This window comes from Haemaphysalis longicornis, unplaced genomic scaffold (assembly GCF_048455015.1).
Source record: "Haemaphysalis longicornis isolate Haplotype H1 unplaced genomic scaffold, Haemaphysalis longicornis Haplotype H1 scaffold_4, whole genome shotgun sequence".
NCBI classification, from domain to species: Eukaryota; Metazoa; Arthropoda; class Arachnida; order Ixodida; family Ixodidae; genus Haemaphysalis; species Haemaphysalis longicornis.
The window spans coordinates 87,998,940-88,017,786 of NW_027526361.1; the positions used below are offsets into that span (position 1 = coordinate 87,998,940).

Consider the following 18,847-nt stretch of genomic DNA (forward strand, 5'->3'; position numbering starts at 1 on the left):
AGACTTTGAAGAGAGCTGCTTATGCAACCAAGAGAGCTTACGTGCTCTTCATGTTTATCCCTAGTGTTCTTGAAGCCCTGCTGCATATGTCTAATGCCCTTTCCGCCAAAAATTCATGGTACTATTCTTTAAAGTCAATTTAAAGAGACTTTTTATAATAATTGCGCATCAGATTGAATGTCTCAGTTCAATATGAGCCAAATCCATTTCTCTTCCTACAATTGGTCAAATCCTCAGCATAAGTTTAATTACTTGTGGCCGCAATCTTCCCCTAGCTAACATGTAAAACATGTCATATAATTTCTTTGACCGCCCTGTATATAGGTCCCGTAATAATCTTGCCCTTTTATCTCTCAAATTTCGTTTAGGTGGATTTGACTCCTTTCGACAAGGAATGCCTCAAATATGTATCTTACGATTACAATACCTCTCTTGTTACAATTTCCTGTTATTTCTATCGACACTTATTTTCTAAATATACTTGCGCAACACAACGGTACATCACCTGTGCACACTTCGTCGACAAGGTGTTGATGCTCCCCACACGAACATTTTGTTTCACCATCTACAACAAGGCACACTTCACTCGGGCGGCAGGTCTTTTGCTCTTCCTCGCTGCAGGGGCGTCGTTCTACAGCATCTGAGAAGTAAAATAATAAGAACAGAGGATGAAAAGGGGCTTTCGAAAGTGTCCCTGCAACACACTTTTATCGCTATACCGCGGGGTTAAGCGCAATGCAATTGTCCTATTCTTGACGACAGAAACAAGTGCTAGCTAGCACGTATATTAGTCCGGTGAAAACAGCGGTGTGCCATTGCAAGAGAAGCAATTGCGAAAAAAGAAACGTTTACTTAGATCTCAAACGACTTTGTCAAAACAGTGCAGTTTGACAACGAATAATAAAACAAATTATTCGACTCCACGATGAGATAAATGGCCCGGTTTGCTGCAAGATAGAGTTAAATTGTGCAGTGAATACATCTGACGATCTTTCTGCAATCAAGCAGAATGTGTCGGCGTGGTTCGTACGCAGAATGATGCACACGGTAATAATTTATACTGTAAAAACATACTGAAGGCGTCTCTAATGGCCCCCATCCAACTTTTTGGAATCTTCTGAAAGCATAACTAGGATTTCTCAAACTTCTATGTCGCAATTTTTGTTTCGAGAGAACGGGTTTATTTACAAGATACGGACGATAGGTTTGCCGGAATCTAACACCTATAGGATATTCTGTGTGGGAATGGGGAATGGGGGAAAGAAAATGCCCTACAGACAGGTAGGACATGCAAAACCGTATTGTACAAATTTGAGGTTCGCGCGGCATGCACCATAAGTCTTACACATTCAATTTCCCTGAGGCCACCTAGACAACAAAACAGATGTACCTTTATCAGATCGGCTGCTGTGTTTCTTAAGTCGATGAAGGCCTAACAACACCAAAAATAAATCAAGGAGTTTCTATATGAAGAACACGCCGTCTTAACAAATATGCTTCTTGAATTCTGAAGCACATTTGAACTCATTAAAGGCAGAATGAGCGAATCGGTGAGGTTGGCAAATGCGAATAGCACATACTCTTTTTGTGATTTTGTCATTTGCGTTTTAATTTTACCACATCGCGGCAAGCAGCAGTAAGCTTTGGTGAATTTGAAGCGAAAACTAATTTCCAGAACATTGAAATTCTTCATCTCTTTTCGGACTAGCGATAAGATGTTTTCGCTTTTTTAAGGGTACCAGGTCCCGAGGATAAAATCACACTCTTTTTAGCAGTCAATGCTGGCTTCGTCTGTTTTCGCTCTAACCTGCTCATGTTAGTGCGAAGCAGTATATGTATAACCCCCTGTGTTCCGTGGCTCCTCCTCGCCACCGCCGGCCGCTTTATCACAACTGCTATTCCCTCGCCACTACCGATGCCTCTTTCCCAATTTGCGCTACCGAAAGATAACGGCGGTAACGCCGTTATCAGTTGACTGTGGGGAACAAATAGTAACGCAAATGGGCGTAAAAATGACCGAAAGCCACCGCCGCCATGGCCGTCTCAAATTTAACTTCACCTAGTAGCTGTGAATAAGAAGAGCCACTTTCCTGGTTAGAACGCCGGCGTGAGCCCATAATTCCTTTTTCAGTCGAAAGGCTTTCCGAGTGACCGTATCGCCGTGGTATTTCACGCCTCAGTATGCTCAGTGTGCACACCATTAATGCGTGCGCGGGTTGCGGGGGAGGGGGGACTGAAGTGGGGCGTTCACGCACAGCTGGGCTCCATGCCCCTACCGATAATGCCCGTACTACTGATTCGATATTTAAGCGTGGAAGGCTCATGGCTCAATGTGTCCGGACAGCTGTCCTCCGTAATTGAGCGGTTTCCGTCTGGGTTGGTGGGTGACACAGATAGTAAGATGGCTACGACAGGGGAGGGAAACGGAGTTACCTGTTTTTGTGCTTAAATAAAGCTCGACATCTCCCAGCTCGAAGTTGCTATGGGATGGACGCATGTCGTTCGCTTGAAGGAAGAGCGGGAATCGAAGAAGCGTCCGCCCGAAAACAAGGGCGGATAGGCGCGGAAACAATAGAAATCCGCTGCGCCGCCATGGCGCCCTCTAGTTCCAGTTCGTCTTGTAGCTGCGAATCCCCCCGGGATGAAGGGCAACTTTCCCACTTGGAACACCCCCGTGGTCCCAAGCCAGAAACTTGCCCGCTTGGAACCACGTCGCTTTAAACTCGGCGATTGGAACGTCGAGTTTAAAGGGCTTGTACGGCGGCATTATCGACGGTCTCTTGCCCTGCTAAGCCCGCGCGGGTAACCGGTTGCCGGCGTGCACGGGTTTGGGTGGGGGAATCTGGGAAGGGCGGAGGGAGGGTGCACTTGAAGCTATGAGTTTCACGCCCTTACTGATGACAGGTCCATTGTGGCGGCGGGAGGTTTAAACGGGGATCTCAAACAGCCCTATGCGACTTGTCCAGTGTCCTCTCAGTGATCGAACGGATTGGGTTGGTGTTTTACACAAACAGCTATATGCCTAAAAAGCGGGAGTAAAACCGACAGCTCTTAGTTCGTCCGCGAGACTAAACCTTGGGTCCTTCCAAGTTTCATTTGGCTAATTGGATAGAAAATTGGCTCAATCGCAAAATATCAACAAACGTGCTTTCCTTCGTGCACTCCGTGGACTGCGTACAGCTTCACAGGTGATCCTTCTTTACAGGGTGGAAGTGCACTAATTATTTTATGGCAAACCTTGGCCGCAAGGCATCCTGCTTGGCGGCATAGTTAGCGAATGAAACGTTCACATTCTCAATGCGAAAATCAACTGTCGGGACTACAACGTTTTCTTTAAGAGAAACGAACTCTATTGCAATCACAGCACGGACGAAGCGCGTCCTATTCCCGCCATTATTCCTCATGATCCTCTTGTAAAGACATCTGTACTAACTCCTTCGACCTCTGGGATGCAAAGTTTCAACATCAGCAATGTTGTAAATGTGGCACTCTTTAAGCTTGCCTCATAAAGGCCTGAAAATAGAAGTGTTATGTCATTTGAAGACCCCTAAAACACTTCATAATTTATGGCTATTAGTAGGGCTCCACGTCCTGCAACACAGTATGAAAACAATATTTTGCCTCGATGAACATATGGCAGACTATCACCTCTGTTGGAGAGTCGCATTGGTTCTGGCCAACTTAGATCTACCTACCTCGGCAGGTGATTCCGTCTTCAGATACAGTCCTTCCAGGTCCGCAGCTGCATTCGTAAACTTTCTCAGGGTTGCCCGTCTTTCTGCATCCGTTCGGGCAAAGTAGCTTCGCATCATGTGTGGTGCACGCATCTAAAATTTAACAAGAATATCCACCCGAGATGGTGTTTAAAACGGAGTAGAGCAGCGCAGTAACATCTATTCAAATTCTCCTCTTTCTAGAAATCCAGATAAGCCATGTGGCTCGCAGTTCCCGATTCTAGAACTCAAAATTATTCAGCAAAAAGAGATAAATGAAATCCCACTTGTTACCTGTGCAGTTCTCATGGCCGTCATCGAGGCTGCCCGGTGAGCAGTACGTCCCGTTCTGGGGAATTTCTGTGGGGCGAAAGAGACAAACACAAATGGTTAATGTCATGAATGACAGACGACTCTATCCTAACGCCCAATTTCCTTTACTTGTCATAATTAGCTAGTTCACCATGCAGGGTTGTAAAGAGGTCACAATCCAAGTCCCCTGTCAATACCTCCGTTTCAAAGGGTACAGTAAACGACATGAACACGTGTTTTGTCCGAAGTATCTGAAAGTGGATTATATGACGTTGGGCTTCTCAAACGACTACTGAGGCATGGCAAATGTTATCACCCCAGGATTCATACATAGCTATCCGCCACCGTTTAATGGAAATAACCTGAAGCCGCCTCTTTTATGCCTTTCTATTTGCATCACGAACTTTCCGTGGATGGAAAACCTTGTGGTTGTATGATAAAATAAAATTCAGTCCTTTAAAACGTCATTAAGCTTCAGAGGAATATATTCAGAGGAATTAAATATTCAGAGGAATGCTGAACCGGAAATTAGAAACAATTGTCGTTTGTCTTGCGCTTGTTTAGACTGCGCCGCTGTCAATAGCCTTGTAAATAAAATATTATCGAATAGAAATTAAAACCCCCTTGTAATTCATTTATTAATACTATTTTTATTGCTATATGTACAGATTCAGTGCCGAAACATCTGAGGAGGTCGGAGTGCCAATCATTTTGCGGGAATCACCTCTACACCTTGATGATTTTCGCCAAGCAGATACCTCGTGGTATGGATTTTACAAGAATTCCTGTAGCTGTAATTATAACCAGCTGCTTGTTGAGCCCAGAAACTGTGTTCTGAATAAACCCTGCAATGTCATAACGCACATCTCAATATCAAACGTCGAGAAGTGTTTAAGGCATGAACAAAAAGAATATGTTCAGTAGAAAGCTTTCGTAATATATTCAAGCAACACGCAGCTTTAAAAGAGACACATCGCAAAGGCGATATGTCACTGATTACGATGTTTCATAAATTTATAGTTTGCACTTAGCTTAATCCTTTAGGTTGCTGCATAAATTACTCTGTTGTCTTGCCGGGTTGTTTACAATTTGAGTAATCTTTATAGTTCAGGGCGGTGGTTCTCAGCAAATTAAACAGTTGGAAATTAGGATTTTGTATTGTTCAAACAGACTGCGACTTGGGTGAGCAGGTGACTGGTCATAATGTAATGACTTCCGCGAAAACGACGAGACACAAAGAGAAGGAAGAGCGTTGTCTCATGTGTTCCTTGTGTTTGTGGCTGGTCGTCTACACCCTGGTTGGCTTGACTTTACTTGATATGCAACCCTTGAGAAAATCTTCGTCTTAGTTTTTCTTCGCTGCAACTTTGCGCTTCTGCGTAAAGCGCATACACCAGTTAGGCCCTGATTGGCCGGCAGCGTTGGGTTACGCATGTATACAACACTCAATTGAAGTTGGTGAAGAAATGTGGCACAGGTAATTTTGCCATTTTGTCAGCAGTACTGCCGCGTTTATTCTTCCCGTCTAAATGATTCTGGCCATTTTGATACAGCGTGACTATTCCTATGCCATAATGTTAATCTGGAATAAAGCAAAGTTACTGTGTTTATTGGCGTCCCCGCGTTCGTACGACCCGGCGATTTCGCTCAGCGGTGTGTCCGGGAGGTAATTGCCAGCACCGTTTCAAGTTTTTATGCCGACGGGGAAAATGCAGTTAGTCGCGTTACACCCACTAATGCCACCAACCCTGTTTTGGCCGGGAACACAAGAACATGTTCTACCCAAATGCGCATAACACGGTCGAGAAATCTGCTAGACGCGATGATGGAATGGACATCAGGATAGTACATAAAAATGCTCCATTCGAGTGCAGTTTGTGAAACAGCTGTCAATTATTTTATATCGATAGCTTTAGGTAAAGAACAAATGAACAAAAACTGACTACGCAGAGCACATCGCACCACTGACTTCATATCAGGGCACTTATGCATGCAAACATGTTTTGAAGGCGAAAGCCTAGTGATAATTATACCAACTTTTTTTTCTCAACATCGCATTTGCGTCGCTTTCTTCGTTTTCGTTTCTTTGTCTATGAGCGCGAATTACTTCATTCGCCTTCATCTCTGCTACATCGTGTTTGCGTAACTTTTATCACCTTCATTTGTTTGTTTAACGGCTCGAATTATGTCAGCAAGCAAACTGCCACACGACCCACCTTCCTCGGGGTTCTGCGTGCTGGTGCGCCACTCTTCTACTCATGAGCCATCAAGTTCAGGTGTCACACAGTATGCAATATTCTACATATTTGCGTCTCAAGTTGATATATTTTTAAATTATGGGAAGCGGGCAAAAAAGCAACGACAAGTACTTTTATTCGATGCAAGAAACGTGCGTATACGGTAGCCGTACAGCAGAAAACGCATGCATGGGTGGGGCGGCAGCTCTTTATATTTTCGGGGGCTGAAGTCGCCAATGTATTTCTCGTCTCTAAACTTGTTCATGTCATGCAGGTCCTTAGCTGCGCATGAGATATAGTCCAAGCGTTTCAGAGAGTGCTCGCTACTTCCATTCGACGGTCGAGGTGGGAGCCAGGATTACCCATTCCTTCCGTCAGAGTCTAGTCAGTTTGCGCAGGTGCATTTGTTTGTTCACCAGCCTGTCCGGTGTCTATTTTTAAAGCGGCCGATCACCGTTTTTATGGTTGTTCATTCTGTATCCCTTGAGTGTTTATTTAACCTTTTATTTGCGCCTACCTATACCGCGAAAGCCCGGGGCTTTCTTAAATCGGTTGCTGACACTTTCGAGTTCAACAGTGGGCGTTTTCTGTAGAGTACCCGTATGAACTCTCCAGGAAAGATTTAAGTCGTATATTACTTGAAGGTTCATTGCCTGTGCCCATTTACCGTCAACCAAATATGAAGTTTTTAGGCAGTAGTGCATTGCAGTGCGTCAATTGCACGTGACATCAGGCTGCTGCAAAAACCCTCTTTCTTAAGTTACCAACATCTACTCTGCTCAGCTCTAATCAGCTCTGCTGCTAAATGCAATAATCTGCTACTTGGTTGTAAACATGGCCCTAGGGGAAGCCAGTGCAGCCAGCTGGCGACCTACGCTATCGGCAGCGGGGGCCAAGTTCCACCCGTGGAGAATGCGTCACATCGCCCTGGTCGCCGGAGCTCACTCTTGCAACGTTGGAGTGTACCGTTCTGTTTTATATTCGACGAGAGTGACCTCCGTCGACGCAATACTAGTGAACAAGTTACACGGTCAGTGTGTGGTCTTCATCTGGCGGCCCTCGTAAACAGCCTATCAGGCACACGAATCTATTTTGGGGTAGAGATAAGCGCGATCTGGGTCTTGGCCACGGGAAGATCAGGCTTACACTCCAGTGATTATACACTTCCGAGACCAGCCCGAACCTTTCGTCCATGGAGCGCTCCAGTACATTGGCTCAGCCCACATAAGTGGCTGGTCACAACAGTCCAACTGCACCACGGCGTCAGAGCCACCGCTTTCTAAAGGGAAATCGCTGGTGCTGTCCCCTTACTGGAACAGCAGTTCTCTTGGAATTATCTTGTAACAATTAGGCCCCCTCATCTACACTGCGACCTTCTCGCCAAGCTCCTACCCTCAACCTTCTACCGACAACAGCGGAGCGTACTGAAACGGATCCTGTGCCTGCCGATTCCGACTGGGTGGAAAAACATTTTCTTCCAGTTGCACTCTGGTGTGCTACCGCTATGTTCACAGCAGGAGGAACGTGGCTTCTTTTTGCCGCATGGTGTAGGCTGCTCCTTGTGTGAGAGGCTGGAGACGGCGGAGCACGCATTCTTGGAATGCAATGCAATACTGCTCGTTACTTGTTGGGCGAGGTGCAATCTTTTCTGTGTCCGCTGGTTCATTAACTGGTCTGTTCTCCGCCACCTAGGCGCCCCCACAGGATATTCGGCGCTCTGCAAATTCATGCTCACACAAGGCCGCACTGACTATGGCGAGCGCGAGTGAAGGCCCCAGACTGTGCTCCCACCCCCAAGCCCGCGTGGAGGCATTTCGTCCAGAAGATGGAATGGGCTGTGAAAGCGCTCGGGGCACCCGACTCATACACTGAAGTGTCCCAGGCACTTGCGTGCTGCTGCCGTGCGACAGCAACCGTAAAAACAAAGGAAACGGAACGCCTTAAGCGGCTATAAAGCCAGCGACGGGCCAGGCTGCAACGGAACCCAAGCCTGTCTTTTTTTCAGTTAAAATGCTCTCAATATTGTATGAGTGTGAGTATCCTTAACCAGGCAAACAGGCCAGTTCCGTATGTGTCGCAAACATCCCCTTCTTTTTGTTATAGATGTGTTGCTGTTTACCCCACTCTTTAGTTTTACCATTAAGTTTCTTCCCGACCACTATGTTGTCCTTTCGACGCGAACAGAAGCATCAGGATTAAAGAATAGGGGAAAAAGAGATGTTGCAGCCAACGGCACCCTCACCTGATCCTGTCTGTATGTAACATATTGTACCAAAATGTACTGCCTTGTGTCATTTCTCTGTATACTGAATTTTTTATGCAAATAAACTTGTTTTTGCTAAAAAAGGCGTATTTTTTACCCAACCAGTTGGTAGAGAACAGTTGGTCCCAGCAGTTGGCAGAGAATAGTAGCACAGTTGGTAGAAAACTGGGTTTGTACTGCGCAGACACGGGTTGAAGTCCCACCAGATCACGCATTTGGTTTTATTTATTTACTCTTTACTTCGGCGGCCCTTTTCTTGACCGGACGACAGCTACAAGGGCAACGCTGCTTTATCGCACAATGAGAAACATGATATCTATTGAAGGCTTCGCCTTCAATCGATATCAAGGTGGCATCCTCTCATAGTGGCTTCCGTAATTGTACAGCGTTAGATAGTTATTCAGATGAGTGACCGCACGACCTAAAATGTTACCATTAGAGCAACGCATACCCGGGGAGAAGTGTACAAAATGGCCTAGCCCTTCTTGGCCAAATTTCTGTCTTTTCGTGGCGTTTTATTTTTCCACGAGTTCATTTGTTCTTCCTGCTTAATCTTGTACACTGGCTGCACTTTATCCCTCTTTATTTATGTGATCTACCTCGCGATACCTGCCTTACAGTTCCATTTATCGATCCATCGGAGGAACTGCAAAGCAATAATGATTAACATGTCAAGGAGAGTGCAGAAAAAGTTGCTTCTCATTTTACGTCATCATCCTGCCATCTTGCTTCTTTTCGGTAGCCTGTGCGAACCGTCTACGGGGTTGGTGTGATAATTCAGGAACGATGGTTAGGGTGATGGCGCTAAACACGCAATTCGCTGCCTTTATTTTTACTATCCACGAGGTTTTCGAAAATAGTTTTTCGTGTATGTTGCACAGCACAGAAAGTTCAACGTACGTTTGCAGTCCTTCGCATCCCAGGTCTGGCAGCAGCGGCAATCTTTGTCGAGCAGACCTTTTTCGCAGAGATCTTGGCAGCTGATATTGGGGTGGAGGCAGGTGGTTGCTGCAAAAGAATGTCGTAAGCGTGGGAAAGTTTAGGTTATGCATACTCTTGACGGGACAGAATGGGGAGTAAAAACCCACTACCGAAATCCTTGTCACCTTACATGACGTAGCTGTTTCTGAACGCGGCGGCAAGTTATGTGCAGCGGTCACCGGAAATACGACGAGTTATTTTCTCAAGTAACACGTGCGCTCACCAGCGTGTCGCACACCGTGCCTCTTTACTGGGTGAAAGCGTACAGGTTGGCTGCACGGGTTTCCCAGTGTTCACAGTGGACTGCAGAGCCAATCCCGCCGGGTAACGGAAAACTCCAAGAAAACTCACGTGCCCCAAAGGTGAACGCAGCGGTCCAAAAAAGATATCGTCCTTATAAACAAGATAATAAAGCTGTGCTGCCCTGCTTGAATCTAGCGACTTGAATTCACCTTGGGGAAACTATGCTCTATTCTCTGTACCTTTCTCAGCGCTTCAGTTTATCCTGCTCATAAAAAAGTTCCCCAAGGCTAAGCTGGCCTACGGAAATAGGATAAATACAAAATTGGGTCAATCCGCACTTACGCAGGCACTTTTTCGCTGTGGTGTCCATAGCTGCCCACTCGCCACAGTTACAATGAGCACCCTTCCGCCAGTCTTTCAGGATTACGGCTTCTCCACCTTTTTTTATGCAATCCTGACTGAAGTGGGGCTGCACTGTAAATTGCATTCAGCCATGAAAATTATACTGCAATAATATGATCGCTTAGGGGCATAACCGTGCGCCCGAAGCAAAAGAAAAACATTGAAAATTCACACTTAGACTTGTGATGCTCGGCTGGTGTAATTTAGAAATGGTCAACTGTATGTTTTGTTGTGTTTACCTAAAGTCTTGGAACGTGAGGTTACGTGTGGCTTCATTGGGTCGTTTCATGAATGGCTTGAAAAAGACGTTTCTTGCTGCTGTGTTGTGAAAATGGGTTCGACAGTTTTAACATCGTTTTACCCCACACAAAGCAAAGTTTCTCGTCAAATATCAGCTCAATTAAGCTAATACGTCGTAGGGGATAGTTGCATGAGTGTCATTTTGTAAAATGTCGCAATTAAAGTCCCAAGGAAGTGAGGAGCAAAGAGTACGAAGCAAATTTTGTGATAAAAATTCTCAGGGCCGCCTTTGGGTTATCACGCTCGCGTTTTACATCGCCACTACGAGTACCATCTGGGTTTCTGTGAGCCAGAAACTCAGTCACAAGACAGCGGCTACAAAAACCAAGCTGCCAGGAGTGAGAGCTGCGCTAAAGATTGCCAAGGACTGCCCTCCAAAACCCTGGGTAGTTTTCCTGAACTCCCGCTTTGCGCTACAAGCTTCTCTTAAGTGAGGAAGTAATCAAGACCAACGGATTCATGAAATCAACGTCATGCACACAGAGGCACGGCGCAACGGACACACTGTTCCGTTGCAGTGGTTGCCAGGACACTGTGGCATCATGGGCATTGTAATATCTGATCGGCTCGCACGCGAGGGCCATTCCGCAAGCTCAACATCACAACTCCCTTTATCCAAGGAGGACGTCAACGGAATAGTTACAACGCTCGGATGGGGCATGTAATTCTAGCACTGGCGGAACCGGGATCTGCAGTACGCTCTCCTTTACGCTATCGACCCGCAGTGTACGTTTGGTATACCTTAAATTTTATCCAGGCAACCCGAGTGTGCTACAGATCGCCTGCGGCTCAAAGTAGTATATACCAAAAGTTTTCTTAACTAAATCGGTCTGGTGGCATCACCTCTGTGTCCCCTTTGCGATGTACGAGAGGAAACTGAATGCCTGTTCTGTGTTTGTGCACGTTTTAACTCGGCGCGAATGACAGCGCGAAGTTTACTACGGGCGAGAACTCTCATCTTGAAGGACGTTTTAGACCCCGGAACGTCGAAGATACTGCGGTGCGGGGTTTTAAAGCTCTTGTGCGTTGTCTTAGAGACTCTGGACTTGACTCCAGCTTGTGACTGCCTCTGTTGCTTTTAAGTGCGAAGCACTTCTTAGTCGGACCTACTCCTTCCACCGCCGTCCGTCGCCCCCAGGTGTTATCGCGCCCTCCTCTCCTTAAGCGGGATTCACACGACGGAGAAACCCTCTCTTTTTGGCCCGCGGGACCCGCTCCCGTGACCGGTTTTAGGCTCCGCCCCTCGGTGGGGATAGCCCGCGGTGGCTCCGCGAAAGAAAATGCCTCCGCGTGTTTTCGCTCGACGGCGGTGGCCCTCGGCGGGGAATGGAACCTGTTCCTCGGCGCTGTCGTCTGCTAGGCACTCCGCGTAGCTCCGCACGTGTGGATGCGCCGCCAGGCCGGATAATCCGGTCACGTGCTGTTGACGTCACATATCCGTCCGCCTCCGTGAGAGGGTTTCTCCGTCGTGTGAATCCCGCTTTAAGCGGGATTCACACGACGGAGAAACCCTCTCTTTTTGGCCCGCGGGACCCGCTCACGTGACCGGTTTTAGGCTCCGCCCCTCGGTGGGGATAGCACGCGGTGGCTCCGCGAAAGAAAATGCCACCGCGTGTTTTCGCTCGACGGCGGTGGCCCTCGGCGGGGAATAAAACCTGTTCCTCGGCGCTGTCGTCTGCTACTCGCTCCGCGTAGCTCCGCACGTGTGGATGCGCCGCCAGGCCGGATAATCCGGTCACGTGCTGTTGACGTCACATATCCGTCCGCCTCCGTGAGAGGGTTCCTCCGTCGTGTGAATCCCGCTTTAGCAACGGCGCGGTAGCGGAGGGAAGGCGCCCATAGCAGCGGCGCAGTGACGTCACTACACCATGTGATGGCGCGCGCTCTCGCCGTGACGTCACGCGCTCGCGCCTCCCTCCCCTTCCGCGCGCCGTGACGTCACGCGCTCGCGCCTCCTCTCCCCTCGCTCGGCTGCCGCTGCGCCGTTGCGCGCGTTCGCTGCCCTCTCCCCTTCGCTCATCGCGCTCGCCCGCGCCTCCTCTCTCTCAGCCACCTGGCTCGGCGCGGCACACTCCCCTATTCGCCCCGAGCGCGAATACAGTCGGCCCCTGGAAGCGGCGGGACGAACAGCTCCTAGTGTGGATGGCGCTCTCGGGTCGTCTGCTTGTTCACGTTGCGCGCGGCGCAAGACGCGTGCTGCGCACTATAAACAACCGATATGTGTACTCGTTTGACAGTAAGCGATGGAATAGTTAGCTCTGCTTGCGCATTTCCTCTAGAAACGCAATCATCAGCGGCTGTTGCGGGTTAATGCGCTGGTTTAATTCCACGAAACATCTTCGCCGTGGTAACCGCCTGAGTGTGAAACGTGTTATAAACATTGCTTCCACACATTGCACTGTTTTTATTGTTGAGTGCAGCCGTCTGCCGTTTCGGGAACGTCGGAGGGTGCTTTTCGGAGGTGGCGTGGTGATTATATAAAGGATAAAAGTTTAGTACGCGAAACGGGTAAGAAGCGACAAGACCTGTGCATACCCGTGCATTTGCCACACCCTTCTAACATTACGCTGTTTCCTTATAAAAAGAAGAAACAAACAAAAACAATTACACTGCCCACGACCCGTGCGCTATCGCCCATACATTACCGGGGACGTATTTTACACCCGCAAGCGCCTGTGTGATCGTGTTCTTCCCTTAACTTTTCCAAAATAGATACCATTTTTGGGCAGTCGTTGTTTATACTGAGTTGCTAATTTTACGTATTATTTAAAATACGTTTCTATAGATGCGCAAGAGTATTTAGGGGGGATTTCTCGGTAAAAGTAAGCAGTTGTGAGTTTGCGTCTGTCATGTGGCATTTCGTGTGTCATTTTCATATATAACATTTTTAAATCCCGACATGAATCACCTTGTCCAGAAATGTGTCTCACTCAGCAGAACCAAATGCCTAATATGGTCAGAAAGAGGAAAAATCGCGTAATATAATTCACGTTGTTGCCCACATGTGTGAGGGGTGTGTGGCATGGCTCGCTGTTTTATTTTTAATTTTTTCCCACAATGCTTGCTTTCAATACAATTTTGCAAAAGGCGAGCCACAATTCCTGGACAATGTCGGACAAAAGGGGGTTAATCAGTTTTGGAAATACGTGTTGAAGTAATGCTTTTTCCCCGCTACAGAACACGACGCCTAGCGTACTTTCGATTGTAAGTAATAGTGATAACCAACGTTTGGCTTTTCGCGTTACATGCGTTCTCTTCTCGCTGCTCTTGCAACGTTGGCAGACCCCCCCGCCCCTCCTCCCGAAAAAAAAAACGAAATGCACAGAAAACTTTATCCTTGCATCTTTTTAACCAATCCTCAAGAATTAAATGCCAAGACAAAGGCGATGTTCAGTTTACAACACAAAGTAGTTACCGGGAACCCGTTGCGCTGATTCGCAACGAGAAATAAAAAGGAAACGTTTTACTACATCTGCAACAGTGCAACTTCGTTTGCCATCTTTAGGGTTGGTAAGCGACCTATACGCAAGAATGCAAACACATCTCGCTGTTCCAGGCGCCTGTTAGATTTTAAAAGGAACGCAAATGGTCAACAGAGCAGCCGTAACAGAAACTTTGTGCTCACTGTGAGGTCCCAGAAGCTTGGTTTGCACACTGTAAACCTGCTTGTCACTTTGCGAAAACCTAGCTAAACATGAGATGTTGCTGGTACTGCGTGCGTTGACAATTCAATTCGCAAGTTCACTTGCGACGAAAGCCGTAAATAAGTGATCCGACACCGTTATTCATCAAGCCTTCGTTCAGAGTCGCTAAAATTTCATTTAAAAGACCCGTTAGAGCGGTTACATTAATATCTCTGCGCTGATCCAAATTCAGTAATTTTATGTTGCCTTTCGAACACACAAAAAATATCGTAAGCTCTTAGAAAGAATGTCGGGGCAGGTAGGTGGTGTTACCATTTCAGGGCATCCCACAAATGCAAGAATGCGTCATGCTACCAGTGAAAGCGATTGAGATTGCCGTTGTAAACTGAATTTCAGAGATCGAGGCATCATGATTTGTTTCTGCTTATGCTTTTATAGAAACCCAAAGTCATAGTGTGGAAAATCGAGCTTGCTACGAGCCGCGGCGTATAAGTTCATTGTCGCTATTATGGACATTCTGAGATTCCCGATGGGTCCTCGCTTTTTTGGCGTAGTAATGAAAACTTAGTGCCGCTTCCATGGTATACATTGAACGTTTAGAACCGAACTACAGCATACCATTGTTCTTTGCGGCTTTCGTGCGCACATACGGCGGGAAAAAGGCACGAAGCGCGCCCACAGTGTGCATTCTTACGGGCCGCTCAGCGGAGCATCCACACTAGCAGCGTGACGCTATCGCCACCTACATGTCGATCTCGCGGCGAATATATGCAGCAATAAACGGCCAGACCTCCGTGGGTCGGCGCGCGCGTGCTCTCTCGCTACAGTCTCCTCGCTCGGCTCGGTTCTGCAGTTAGTGGCGCGCGCGTCTTCGTCGAGAGCGGTCGTCTAGTTCTGCAGTCTCGATGGCTGCCGATCCCGAAATGAAGGCTCGCGATGCCGAACGCAAGCGGGCGAAGCGAGCTGCGGCGTGCAAAATGCCACCAAACTTCAACAAACTCCCCCTCATAGCATCACCCCGTGCTTCGCACTTCCTCATACTCCCCTTCGGAGAAATGCGGGGTAATTTTTTTTAATGTGTGTGCGTCTGTCCGTCTGGTGGATTTTCTTTCGTTTTTCATTTTCCTATTTGTAATACTGATGTTAGCCTTTAACCCCATCACATGTTCCCCGACCATCTAAAGTAGCAAGTCCAGCATTCTGCAGGGCTAACCTCTTCGGTCTCATTAAAGAAGTTTTTCTCTCTCTCTCTCCAGCATTATTTCATTGTTTAAGGGAAGGAAAACAAGACCTGCACTAAAATGTTCACCGCTGTAGTCCAAACCAGAGGGCCTGCTTGTTTTGAAATGTGTATTCATCAGTTTTTTCCCCCAAAATAAATCTCCTGAGCTGAATGTTCGCCGCATTATTGATGAGCGTTATTACGATTACGATGGGAACATTTGAAGACCAGACTGAATATCAAAAGTAACTCTTTTTATCAACACTGGAGACGCCAAAAATGAGAATGAACAATCTTCAACCACTTACCTCTGCATGATTTTGTCAGGTTAGGTATATTTTCACACGAGCAATAAACCTTGCCACTGCTGGGGGAAACGCAGTTGCCTATAGGGCAGCTTTTAGTCTTGCAGGATCTTTTAGCTAGACAAGGCAAAAAGTGAGTAGAGAACAACAACAGACCAGAGAAAATATTAATAGACGATCCATTGGGGAATTCTTAGGGATGTGGGAACGCCCATTCCCCATCCCCAGCGAACGTGTGACTCGCACTTCGTTTGACTCGCTGCTGCTGCAGACGATCGCGACATGCCGTTTCTCGTATGCTCTTCGCGTACCATGCAAGAGCGCTTAACATTTTAGCCATCGCAACGTTTGCTCGGATTGGCAGCTGCATTGGCTTACTGTAGCTCTTTTTGTTGCCCGTCAGAACTGGCATTTTGTTATGTAAACACCATTTCGTGCTGTGCCGCAAGAGTATATGCTGTCGGTTGTCTCCTGTTTAATTAATTTCTCAATTATGTTTAGGGTTAGACGAGGCATTACTATGTTCACTTTATCATGGTGGTGCCAAACCGTTTAAGGAATAACTGTGTCTTTGCCACTGTAAGTATTAGAAAAAGTGCCAGCGCAATATTTTGCTGGTGAAAAGCAAATCAACTGATTTCAAACGTGGCGATCGCGAAGCACTGTCTTGCACATGTAAAAATTATGGCCTCCTTGTAGAAGTATTTAGTTAGATATTTTACTTTGCCACGAATTTCGATGCCTACTGATTTTTCTGTGCTGCTTGGTGATAGGCTTGCCTCTATTCCACAGTTAGGTTATTACAGCGTCACGCAAGCACATTAATCATATATACCGAGCACTGCTCCCTTACGCTGAAAACGGTACACATTCAACTGCTGTATCTCTTTGTAAACAGCGCCCATATAAAATCAAACATCCTATATACAGGCCCCGTATTTCAGTCGTAGACCTGTTTATACCTTGTGGTTTTAAAACAAATATAATGAGGAATATTTTCTTCCGGTGTTATACACAGCAAGGCTACCTTGTTAAGCAACGAATTATCTAATTACTGCTAGCTTCATCCGGAAAAACTGCTCTAGTATTTTTTGTTGATCACTTTTAGGGCGCGTACTTAATCAGGAAGTGGATGGCGGTGGCAAAACTAAATCAGATTAGCGAAAACTTGAAATTTTCTTGCGGTCGTACTTATGCGTCTCCCCAACATGGCCTGCATTACTGTTAACATTGCGCACATGACCCCCAAATTTCACGTCATGAAATAAAACGCCAAAAATCGAAATTCTAGGCTTCGAAACCCCTGGAGCTGGCCATTGTGATGGTGTGACGGCAAAGTATGCAGAAAAAAATAAAGAATGCATACAAGTATTGCAGGAAAGATGCCACTGAGCCCTATTGCGAATTTATAAAAAATAAACAGATTCCTCCATCTTTGATTATGGGCCAGGTGGAGAGGTTCTTTTGTATGAGTTCCAGTGAAAGTATTTGACAGCTATCAATGGTCATCATCGTCATCACCCCCACCACCTAATTAGTTTTATTGCAGGACGGAGGCCTATCCCGCTGCTTTCCAACCGCTGTGGCCCTGCTCATTGCTTACTACACCAAAAAAGCGGAATTGCGCACTAGCGCCAGCTTACAAAAAGCATGACTACACAATTTTTGGGATTAGATAGATAGATAGATAGATAGATAGATAGATAGATAGATAGATAGATAGATAGATAGATAGATAGATAGATAGATAGATAGATAGATAGATAGATAGATGGATGGATGGATGGATGGATGGATGGATGGATGGATGGATGGATGGATGGATGGATGGATGGATGGATGGATGGATGGATGGATGGATGGATGGATAGATAGATAGATAGATATATAGATAGATAGATAGATAGATAGATAGATAGATAGATAGATAGATAGATAGATAGATAGATAGATAGATAGATAGATAGATAGATAGATAGATAGATAGATAGATAGATAGATAGATAGATAGATACTTTAATCACTGCATGAGGGGGGGGACGAATCAGCCGCCTTGGTCCAGGCAGCCGCTGAGGACTCTGATTATGTGGGCCGCCAGTTACCGCTGTTTGAGATTCACCACAACAACCAACGACGCTCCGATGTTATCATGCCGTTGTGTATTGTTGTGGGGGCAGTACCACAGAATGTGGGGCTGGGGAGATGGTTTATTGCGGTAGGAACACAGTGGGGCAAGAGTGTCTTGTGTGCGTTGGAATAATTGGAGCCGAGTGGGTGTGTTCGATGTATATGTTTGTCCTGAATTCGAGGGTTTGACGGAAACCCGTCTGGTTTCCTTCTACTTCACCTCCCTTACTTCATATGTTTACTTTACCTCCCTTTTACTTCATATGCTGTGCTTGTCAAATGACTATAGTTCATACCACAAGCTGCATGCAGCACTGTGGAGGCTACATTGTTGTCAGTAGAGCGCCCATGGAGGGTGCCTAAGTCACCGCGAAGGGAAGGGAGAATGGGCGCCGGGGACTTGCGGTTCCACCTGCCGAGAGGGGAGACTGAAAGGTTTTTTTAAAACCCCATTCATTGTGAATTAGGCGCCCTCAGTGGGCGCTGTATCGACAACAATGTAGCCCCCATAGTGCTGCATGCAGCTTGTGGTATGAATTATACTTGCTCGCGAAGGGTAAGCCCGGTGTGGAGAGGAGGGGACACGCGAAGGTTGCTTAGAAGTTCTGCTAAAGGGAGGAGAAAGAGAAGAAGTATTTGTGTCGCGGGCGCCTTCAGGGGCCCGGAGGAGAGTTTAGCGGGCAAGCTGATGAGCGCGTCCATTCCCTGCAACATCTGCGTGACCAGGGATCCAGTGTACGTGGAAAGGCCTTTAACGCTGTTGAGAGGCGGAGTGCGGAGTGAACCGAGGTAGTAGCATACAGAGTTTGAATCAGTGTATATACGGGTCGTGCAGACAGGGTATGTGTTGTTAGCAGCGGCAAAGCGCGGCGAGAAGTTGAGCTTCTTCTGGGGAAGATGTAAACTTGGGTTTTGGGGTAAGCTATTCTAAGACGCCTTAAGGCCTGAATAAATCTGACAATTGCTCGCGACAAGACGTATTCCCCGTCGGGTATGCAGCGATGGCATACTGCACGAGAACGCGTAAGATGCTAAACATAACCGCGGCATTTATAGCGCCGTCCGGCGGCGCTCGAGACAGATAGGCTAGTGTGCCGT

The 18,847-nt window shown here is 46.9% G+C and overlaps 1 protein-coding gene across 1 annotated transcript in view; it reads right to left on the reverse strand.

Annotated features, from left to right (window-relative positions):
• Positions 1-18,847, reverse strand: part of LOC144178989 (uncharacterized) — an 89,360-nt gene that overhangs the window by 51,260 nt on the left and 19,253 nt on the right. Inside the window, exons 3-8 of the mRNA XM_077707148.1 lie at positions 15,626-15,739; positions 10,092-10,223; positions 9,426-9,533; positions 4,008-4,073; positions 3,696-3,827; positions 506-640 (exon numbers count right to left, since the gene is read on the reverse strand). Coding sequence (XP_077563274.1) covers positions 506-640; positions 3,696-3,827; positions 4,008-4,073; positions 9,426-9,533; positions 10,092-10,223; positions 15,626-15,739 — 687 coding nt within the window. The remainder of the gene's footprint in view (positions 1-505; positions 641-3,695; positions 3,828-4,007; positions 4,074-9,425; positions 9,534-10,091; positions 10,224-15,625; positions 15,740-18,847) is intronic.